We start from the raw sequence: 9,774 nt of genomic DNA, 5'->3' as shown, positions 1-9,774 counted from the left end.
AGGGCCAAGAGGGTGCGCGCATGCGCGGCGGGACGCGAGTGGACGCGGACTCGGCGCTAAGGAGCGCCGCGAGAGGCATGACCTGGCGGCCGCGCGGGGACGCGCGCACGCGCGGCAGGATGCGGGCGGAGGTGAGCGCGGAGCCACGTCGGCCGCCCAGCCTTCGGAGCTGTCCCCGGGCCTTCGGAGCGGGCCTGTCACCCGTCCGCTTCCTCGCTGGGCCTGCCCCCCAACTCACCCCTCAACCCCGGGCCCACACCCAGTATCCCACTTTCCCGCCGACTTCCCGACGTGACCCCCCCCTTCCGCGGGCCCCGGGTTCGTGTGTGAGACTCCTGTCCCCCGGTGCCCCTGCAGTCCTGGAAAAATGTTTATTTGTGTAACAAAGCGCCGGCTGGGGAGCGGGGGGCTGGGGGGCGGGGCAGGGGCTCCTCCTCGGGGTTACTTCTTCTTCTTCTTGGCCACCTTGAGCCGCCCCTCGATCAGCCGCTGGGCCTGCCGCTTGATCTCGGCCCGCGAGGGGACGTAGCTGTGGTCCACGTCTGCGAACTGGAAGGTTTCTAGAAAGGAGGGCGAGGAGGAGGGGAGCCGCGCCCTGCAGCCCCTCTGCTCCAGCGAGCTTGCTTCCATTCTGTCTGTTGGCCTACATTCATCCCAGGGCCAGGTACTAGCTACTTTTTCTTATTTTCTCTATTCCTGGTGCTCTGGCATTTTCCTTGCATGCTCGGGGAGGGGCTGCCACTCGCAGGGCTAGCCAATTCTTAGAGATGGCAGATGGCTGGCCGCTGGGAGTGGTCTCTCTTGCTAACCAACCCATCCAGAGACCACACCCCCGAACCCCTGCTTTATTAAACTCTCACACCGAGCCAATATTCCCCCACCCAAATCAACCCAGGGCCAGGCACCAGGCAACTGGGAACAGCCCCTACACCCCAAGCCCACTGGAATTATTCAAAAAGCCCATCTGAAGCTGTTTGCCCTGTCCTCCACCACCCCCTTCCGCGAAAACTCCAAGAAAGGCTCTGGCCTAGGCCGTTCCCTTGCTCCTCTCTGACTCCTCAAAGACAGTGATGCTCCCATATGTCAGAAAACGTAGTAAATTCTCCTTCCGATGGCATTAGCCTCTCCGTGTCCTCACTAAATCACTTTCTTAAATTAAAATCCATGCATACAGGGGATACACCCTCTCTGTCCCTGTATCGCCCCCCCCCCCCCCATGCCTCTAGGCTGTCCGGGTCAGATGGAGCCATCTGCCACACGTCGCCTCCCCGTGGCTGGGTAGCCTGGCCCTTAGCCCCAAGCCTGTACCTATCATATCCTCTTCCAGGTCCTCAAAGCTGATCCTGGTGTTCTGCTTCTCCTTCAGCGTCGAGGTCTCCAGGGTATCCCTCACTTTTGCGTCGACCTGCAGGGCACAGGGGACTGTCAGCTCCAAGGGTACGTGGGACGCGTAGGCACGCCCAGCCTCCGACTACCTCCTCGGTGCTGGACAGCGTCTGCACTCTGTCAGCCAGGTACAGCAGCTTCGCTTCGCAGTACGCCAGCTTGCCGAACACATCGAGGCTATCGGAGAGCCCCACTTCTTTCTGTAGGCCAGGAGAAGGGTCCCGTCTCTCCTCTGGCTTCTCCCAGGGACTCTGGGCAGGTGGCTCCACCCACCGCAGCTGGTACCTGGGCGGTGGGCAGGGCAATGCCAATCAGCCGCATGAAGAGGTTGTCAATGCCTGTCTGGATGGTCAGCAGCAGTTTCTGGCTCTTGGTCATGCTGGAGTAGGCCAGCTGGAGTCTCTCTTCCTCCTCTCTGAGCATGTCCTTCATTCTCTTCTCTATGGACTTGAAGCTGTTGAGGAGGGTGGTGCCACAGACTCCAGGCCAAGGCAGCCTGAGCCCTGAGTTGGGTGCTGTGCTAAATTCAGGGGCTCCACAGTCCAGATAGGTCAGATGTGGGCATGTGGCACCCCTTGGCTGGGCCCCCCAGACCACCTGCCAGGCACCCGCAGGCTCATTGGCAGTGGACACTCTCAGCTCCGCGCTGGGCCCCAGCCCACATGCACTGTTTGCGAGGACCCAGGTGGGGGGCTTGGTGGAAGGCAGAGGCTGGCAGGGTACCTGACGGAGCCGGGTGTCTCGCGGAACTTGAGCGTTGCCTCTTCCACTTCCAGCTTCTTCATCAAAGCCTCCAGCTTCGCCCGCCGCTCCTCACAGTCCTCCATCTGCAGCTCCAGGTTCTCCCCGGTGTTCCTCTGAGCCAGAAACCGGCCAGCGATGTCCTGGCATGGCCATCGTGGGGAGAAGCCGGTGTGGGCCAGGTGGGCACAGGCCCCACAGAACTGGTTTCTTCTGGGTCCCTCCCCATAGTCAGGAATGATGCTGACTGTGGCCAGGCACGGGGAAGGCACTTTCCGTGCGTCAGCACAGGTGACCCACACTACAAGCAGAGAGGGCAGACAGCCCGAGGCAGAGACGAGGAGAACACCCCTGAAAGACTGCCTAGCTTTGAGCCCTTTGTCTGAGGATGGACAAGCTTATGTCAGGGCCGCAGACGGGAGTTAAAGCTTACTAAGAATAAACCCAGATCGGATTAAACAGAAGGGCCAGGCAGAGATGGCCTCTCATTGTGGTCCTAGGGGTTTGGGAAGAGACGGAGTTGTAGGTAGAAGTCCCAGCACTTGGAGCCTCGAATCCCAGCAGGCTCCGTGCCGCCCCTGGGACATGACTTGGATATGCTAGTGTGCTCTCTACTTTCAGCTGTGGGGGCCGCAGCTCCGTGTCCCTTCATTCACAGGCTCAGCCGGGCCTTGGGCTGGGGCAGGGGCTCCCTGCCTTCCATCCACCCCCAAGAGAGCCAGGGAGCGGTACCCAGAGGTGGGAGCACCGCACAGCCGTCTTCACTTTCTCCACCAAAGCAGTCACATCTGTCTGGTACTCAATGTCCGCCTTGGAGGTCTCTCTTTTCCTCACTGGGCAGAGCAGAGGGGAAGGGTGGCCAGCATGCAGGAATGGCGTGGGAGCTCTCCTCGAGGCCATCAGACACCTCTGTGCATGCCCAGGCATCGGGGGAGCCTACCAGAGAGCTGGGCAGGTACCCATCAGAGCTACCTACACTTTTTCCTGCCCCCTCACCCCCCTCGCTGGCTCTTCTGGGATGCCCCAGGACAGCTCCATCCAGAAGCAGCCTGGCATGGGGGCTTTGTGGTGCTTCTCAGAGGCAGCCCAAGGGTCCAGGGGGCCGGACTGTCTCTTCTGAGGAATCACTGGATGATCAAGCCCTGGGGTGCCAGGGGACAGCGGAGAAGCTAGGGGCTTGGCCACACTGGGCAGCTAGCCCAAGACTGGGAGTGGTGCGGTGAAGTGTGGGCTGTGCCTGTTGGCACCTAGCCTCTGCAGGTAGAGCCGGGGAGAGGCAGCTTTCTCCCTCACCCTGGCCACCACAGGTTGCACCTGGCCTCACAGAGACCTAACTAGGTGGCCTGAGCCCGCGCTGGCCTCTCGGGATCCTGGCTGGGGGCAGCAGAGAGCTGAGGCTCACCTTTCACAGTTTCTGTACCCATGAGATTGGAGGGGAAGTCCAAATCCCGCCGGCCCTGGTAGGAAGGGGAGGACGAGGTGAGCAGCACCGTCCGCCGGGGAGTGGGCCACCCAACGTTCCTGGCACTGCAATGGGATTCCTGCAGGGACTTACCCGGCGGTACTTCTCATTGGTCTCCTTCGTGTGGATCTTGTCAATCAACTTCTTCTGCTGATTGAGCCGGTTCTCCCGAGCCCTGCGTTCTTCAATGAAAGTCGCCTCCCCTTGCCGCATGTTCATCTGGGGACACGGGAGGTGGGGTGCGGTTATGTCTCACCAAGGCCCCCATGGTGCTAAATCCAGCATTCAGTTTCAGTCCCCATCTTCTAGATTTGGGAATACCAATGGAGGCTCTTGGCTGCGCCCTTCTTCCCAAAATGCTCATGCCTGCCAGCTTTCAACACCCTTCCTGCCTTCCGCCCTCCTCTCTGGATTCCTCCTCCAGCGCCCGGCCTCTGAGGGGTGCCACCTTCCCCTCCTCTACTGGAGTCGCCCGCCCCAGCTGCAGCCAGGGCTTGAGGAACCATTTCTCTTTGTAGCCTGGGCTCCCCGCTGATTTGGTTGGCTTCATTGAGAACTCACTCACACAGGGCGTGATTCCACGTGTCTAAAAAGGAACTCGACATATTGCCCCAAACTTGGTCTCTCCCCCGTGTCCTGCTTTGGCGGGTTCAGCATCCATGCGCCTGCCTATGCATCCTGGATGCTGCTCTCCCCCTCCCCATCCCCATCTGACTCGGTGCCAGACCCCTTCGGGTGACCTTCAGAGACTTCCAGGCCCCATTGGCATTCAGGCACCCAGCACTCCCTCTGGTCCGTGCCAGGGGACCAGCATCTGGACTCTGGTTCCCTCGGTCTCTGCAGCCAGAGCGCACCTGTTTCCGAAATGCAAATCTGATCCCATTGCCCCTGTGTCTCCTCCGAGAGTGTCAGGGTGGGTGGGGGGCCACCACCTAAGCCCCAACCACCTCTGCCTCCACGGGCTTGCAGGCCCTCTGTTCCTCCGAACCTTCTCTGCTCCAGCCGCTTGTGCCTCCTTTGGCCCAGTTATGCCCCAGGACCTTTGTTGTCCTTCATCCTCCAGGGTTCAGACCCCTTCGACCTCCAGAGCCCTACTCAAGCATCATCAGCCTGAGCAGGTAAGTGCCCCAGGGTGGCCCTACATCATCCATTCCTTTCTCTGCAGGACGGGCCAGTGGTTGTGTGACATTTCTTCATGGACTACTGGATGGCTTCGTACGCTGCCCCCCCCCCCATGAGGATGACACATGCCTGTCTTTCAGGGGCTTTGAGGAGGCCTTGGCACAGACTGAGTGAAGGGATGGCCCCTGCCCGGGCCAGGTAAATTCCCTCCTGTGTTTCCTTCCAGGCTTCCATGGCTGGTAGGACCCTGTCCGGCCAGGGCCATCACGTATGAGCAGAGCAGGCTCGTGGGGTAGCCAGTGATTGCAGGCAGTGGGGGTCTGGAGTGTTCCTATGCACCCTGGGCCAGATGCATCTGAGAGGGAGCCCCGCAGGACCCCCAGCCCTTGCTCACCTTGACCTCATCTGTAATCATCATGGCGTCCTGGGACATGATTGTCATATCTGACAGTTCTGAGCAGTAGTCGCCCACAAGTGTCTGCAGCTTGTCCAGCTCTGTGGGGTATCCTGCCAGCTCCTGCATTGAATGGGGCAAAAGCAGGGGCGCCCAGTGACGCAGTCAGTTAAGCCTCTGACTTGTGATTTTGGCTCAGGTACTGACATGATATCAAGCCCCCCACGTTGGGCTCCATGCTGGGCGTGGAGCCTGCTTAAGATTCTCTCTCTTCTTCCTCTGCACCCCCCACCCCGTGCGTGCCCTTTCTCTAAAATCAATCAATCAATCAATCACTCTTAAGAAGGGGCACGAGCAGGTGGGCACAGAAACTGATGGCCCAGGGGCTACAGGCCAACGAGATTCTGCCCTTCCAGAGTGGATGGTGCCTGCCCCCAACTCCTTACCCTGATTGCGCGAGCCCTGAGGACAGTGATGGGGTGTCCCACTGTGTGAGAGGTGACCGAAACCCAGGGAGCCTGCTGCTAGGGAGTGGCTGCTGTCTGGAGCAGGGAGGCTCGAAACACAGATGTGGGGTCAGAGACTCGGGGCGCAAGGCCAAGGCTGCCCTGACCAGCTGGCTATGGGAACCTGGGAAAGCCACTTAACCTCTCTGAGAGTCCCCATCTGTTGATAACGGCTCTTTCGGAAGGCAGCTGTCAGAATCTATTGAGAAGGTACAATAAGGTATGAAGCTCAGAGCCAGGGTCATAAATAGCCAATCTATCCAACTCTTAGTACTTTATTGTTAATAACTATAATGCAGGATCTTTGCTAGTTAAAAAAAAATACATATGACTGGGACACCTGGGTGGCTCCGTCCGTGAAGCATCTGCCTTCGGCTCGTGTTGTGATCCCGGGGTCCTGAGATCGAGCCCTGGGCCGGGCTCCCTGCTCAGTGGGGAGCCTGCGTCTCCCTCTCCCTCTGCTGCTCCCCCTGCTTGTGCTCTCTCTCTCTCTCTCTCTCTGTCAAATAAAATCTTAAAAAAAAAATACAGATGACCATGGGAGTTATTTATAAACACACACACACATATATGTTCTGGGGGTGCCTGAGTCGGTTGATGTCAGCTCAGGTGTTGATCTCAGGGTCGTGAGTTCAAGCCCCATGTTGGGCTCCATGATGGGCATGGAGCCTAATTAAGAGAAAAAAATGCATATGTTCTGAAAAGAACACGCCCCTGGGGGGGCATAATGCTCCCACATGAAGGAGGGCCAGACCCAGGAGTACAGCCGGAGGGGGAAGGGGTGTGAAGAGGCGGGCCAAGGAAGGCAAGGTGGCAGGGTCTCGGGCTGGATCTCTAGGAACAGGGTGCTGAGGCAAGAGGGACAGTGCAGGGGCTGCCTCTGTGGGCTACAGCAGAACCTGGGGGCCGTGACTCCAGCCAGGAGGACCTGCAGTGCCTACCCATCCCACCCCGCCCTCCTCCCAAACCTCACTTCCACCTGTCACCTACCTGGCTGCGTTGCTCTCCGGGGCTCCCCCTGCACCAGCCTCAGGATGAGGGAATTGGGAGAACTTCCTCACCCTCCCTGCCCCTCCGGCCACACTGCTCCTCCCAACACCATGGCACCCACCGTCCAGACCTCCTGTCTTCTGGTCCTCCTCCTCCCCATGGAGAGGGCGTGCCTCTCAGTGGGACTCATGGACCCTGGGGGCCTCCTCCAGGCCTCATCTGCTGGGGGCAGGGCGCCGGCTTGGAAGAGGTGGGCAACAAGCTGGAGGTTACCAGCCTGCTCAGAGGTGGCTTGCCCTCTGGAAGTTAGGGCACTTTCTGAGGGTTCAGGACCCATCTTTTGCCCTCGGAGGCCAGGCAAACGACAAAGGATGGGGCAAAATAGAAACACTGAACCATCAAATGCATGCAAGAAAACCCAAACGATTCTGATATATCCCATAATATGCCTTTCTGAAGTAGCAAATGACAAGTTTTCACGTGCAGGAACATGGTGTCCCTGCTCAGCGGGGCCCAAAGCAGGGGTCTGTCCACCTTGGGGCACAGCGGCCTGAAGGAGGGCTGCAGCCCCTCCCCCCCGAGGGGCGGGGCGGGAGCGTGGCCCCGCCCCGGAGGCGCCCGTGCCCACTGAGATGCTAGCCGCGCACCTAGTCTGGGGCTGAGACCCCGGCGCTCAGGGCCAGACGGCTTCCCTGGGCTGGGGTGTGGGGCGAGGGGCTCACTTTCTTCAGATGATGCAGCAGGTCCACGTACAGCAGGTGCATGTTCTGGCTTGTGGCGATCTTGACCGTGGTCTTTTCAATATTGTTCTCCAGTTGGCGGATGACCTGGGGGTGGCCCGAAGGCACGCAGTGCTTGGTGACAGACCACCGAGAAGCCCACCTGGAGGCCGACCCAGGAGCCAGGAGGCTGCGCTTTTGTCCGGGGAGGGCGTGTGTGTCTTTCATTTAGCCTCGCTCCCAACGGAGCCCCGCCCCTTCCAGAGGCCCCGCCCATCCGGCGAAGCCCCGCCCCGCCCGCCACCTGCCGCATGCGGAGCTCCTCCTTGGTGGCGTCAGGCTGGCTCCTCAGGCTGGCCAGCTCCAGCTGCATGCTCTCCAGCTTCTGCCCCCGCCTCCGCGCCAGGTGAATCAGCACGTTGTGCACGTTCACGCGGTCGAAGACGTACTTTCGCAGCTTCTCCCGCGCCACCTGGGTCGGGGAGGGCACGGCCCGCGCGTGGGTGCGCACGGGGCTGCGGAGCCCGCGCGCAGCGGGGCTGGAGGGGAGGGACCCCGGGGAACGGGACCTCGCTTTGCCCGCCACCGGCTCCGCAGCGTTGTTTTAGTGGTGGTGGGGAGGGAGTGCACTGGCTGGGCGAGGCTGAGGGATCCCTCCTGCCACCTTACCTCCATGGAGCAGCGGCAGTGCGCCAGCCTCATGGACACGTCCTTCCCGCAAGCCTTGGAAATGGTCCGCTGGTCATACTGTGGAGCGGCGGTGGCTGAGCTGGGGCCCTGGTCTGTGTACGCCCAGCCCCAGTCCCGCCAGGCATTCTCTCCTGGCCTCTTCTACCCTGTGCTTGCCCAGCAGCAAGGCCCCATCCAGGCCCTCTCAGCTCACATGTGATGGGAGTCTGGAGAAGAGGGCCTAGGTCTCGCCTGCATGGCCAGAGAGCCAGAGGGGGTCGTGCTGTAGGGGGTAGCCCCGGAAAAGGACCCCAGTCAGGCCCACCCTGTCTGCCAGGCTTGCAGGAGTGACTGGAGCTAGGGGAACAGGTCCTGGGAAGCCCCTTTCTCAAGATGCCCCCTGGCTTCGGAAAGGTCAGAGCAGGGGATGGGGGGGAGGGGGGAGAAGAGGAGATGCCTGCTCTCCACCTGTGTGTGGGACTGTTTCAGCACGTGCATGTCCCCCCCCATCCCCAGCCAGAGGTCAGCAGGGAGGGGGCAGGGCCACTCACCTTGTTGGCCAAAGCCCAGTCTTGGGCCCCTCGACGGATGTTGCTGCGCAGGAGAGCCAGCATGGCTTTGTTCTTGGCAGTCTTCTCCTTTACCGCTTGGATTTGCAGTGCCCGACATTGCTCTGGGGTGGGGGGTGGGGAGCGGAGGTGCAGAGGGCCAGAGGGCCAGGGTGTGGGCCAAGGGCTGGCTGGATTCCTGAGCTGGGGAGGTTCCACACTAGGGAGGCCCAAGGCAGGGTGGGCACAAGAATGCCGCCTCCACAGCCAGGGGTCCTTCCTCCCACCTACTCAGGCTCACTGGCTTCATTGCTCAACAGTGCTTATGTGGATGGCTCCCAGTGGGGGGCTGTGCTGGGCAGCGGGGAGGGTGAGGTCACAGCCAGAGATGGGCACCTCCTGTGATCCCTTCCAGACCCACTGGCCAGGGAAGCAGGTGGGTCCTTTCCTGTCCCCTCTGGCTTTGGGGCTCACGGTGCTCTCAAATCTCCTTGAAGCCCCCTGCACAGCAGCCCCTTTGGTCCCTTCTCTTAGGTCTGTTTGGGGGGTGGCCACTAGCCCTTGTTTGCCCTGGACTGGCCTGTGTTAAATCCGAAAGCCGCTGAGCCCAGAGAGGGGCCAGACGGGCTGTTCCCTTGGGGGTGGGCTCACCTTGGAGCCGAGTAATTGTCTTCAGCTCCTGGATCTGCTCGTCCATGTCTGCCTCGCTACGCATCTTCATGGTGGCCCTCGGGGTCCTCCAGGGACCCTTTGCACCTCCCTGTGCTGGGCCTGCTCAGCAGAACTGCATGCAGTTCCAATTGTCCCCGGAATCTCTGCCCATTGTGATGGGGGCTGAGGTTCTCGATGTCCAGTTCAGGGAACGCTGGAGCTCCCGGCCCGCCCTGCCCCCACCCCCTGGCGCTAGTGAGCCTTGGGGCTGTCCTCTGGATGCGTGAGTCTTATGGCTGCTCTCTGCTCAGGAGCACTGCTAGGGTGGGGGGTCCACAGGAAAGTGATTTGTGGTGGTTTGACACTGTACCCCACACCAGCCCCCCTACTCTCCCCATCCCCTCCACACCCCCAAGCTGTCCCCCACTGAGCCTCATGGGATCTCTATTCCCTCACCCCACCCCAAGCTCAGACCCCGCACCCTGGACTACCCGGCTTGTGAGACCCCATCTCTCCCTGCCCTTCGCCTGGGGCTGGAGCCCGTCCTGCTCCACCTCCACTTCCCTGGTGGGATCCCTGGGTCTAG

At 60.9% G+C, this 9,774-nt stretch overlaps 1 protein-coding gene and 1 long non-coding RNA gene across 3 annotated transcripts; one reads left to right on the top strand and one right to left on the bottom strand.

Moving 5' to 3' along the window:
• The first annotated feature begins 16 nt into the window (after positions 1 to 16).
• LOC113248601 (uncharacterized) lies at positions 17 to 6,141 on the top strand. 2 transcript variants are annotated; one of them, XR_006408535.3, is made up of 4 exons: positions 17 to 664; positions 1,367 to 1,514; positions 2,163 to 2,309; positions 4,755 to 6,141. It is a non-coding gene; the product is annotated as an uncharacterized LOC113248601 (long non-coding RNA). The 2 variants fall into 2 exon arrangements; XR_008960011.1 differs by lacking the exon at positions 4,755 to 6,141 and having other exon boundaries at positions 431 to 664; positions 2,163 to 3,701.
• CCDC183 (coiled-coil domain containing 183) lies at positions 364 to 9,553 on the bottom strand. The gene is made up of 14 exons (XM_026490151.4): positions 9,189 to 9,553; positions 8,541 to 8,662; positions 7,990 to 8,067; positions 7,625 to 7,792; positions 7,324 to 7,428; positions 5,106 to 5,228; positions 3,683 to 3,808; positions 3,530 to 3,584; positions 2,860 to 2,960; positions 2,110 to 2,270; positions 1,672 to 1,840; positions 1,476 to 1,586; positions 1,309 to 1,405; positions 364 to 560 (listed from the first exon to the last, which is right to left on the bottom strand). The coding sequence occupies exons 1-14, from the start codon at positions 9,256 to 9,258 to the stop codon at positions 442 to 444; spliced, it is 1,605 nt and encodes a 534-aa protein (XP_026345936.2). The 5' UTR covers positions 9,259 to 9,553; the 3' UTR covers positions 364 to 441.
• Between the last annotated feature and the right edge of the window lie 221 nt (positions 9,554 to 9,774).

This window comes from Ursus arctos, unplaced genomic scaffold, assembly GCF_023065955.2.
Source record: "Ursus arctos isolate Adak ecotype North America unplaced genomic scaffold, UrsArc2.0 scaffold_18, whole genome shotgun sequence".
Taxonomy (NCBI): Eukaryota; Metazoa; Chordata; class Mammalia; order Carnivora; family Ursidae; genus Ursus; species Ursus arctos.
Note: the sequence above shows the minus strand (reverse complement) of the source record. Positions and strands in the feature narration are given on the sequence as shown.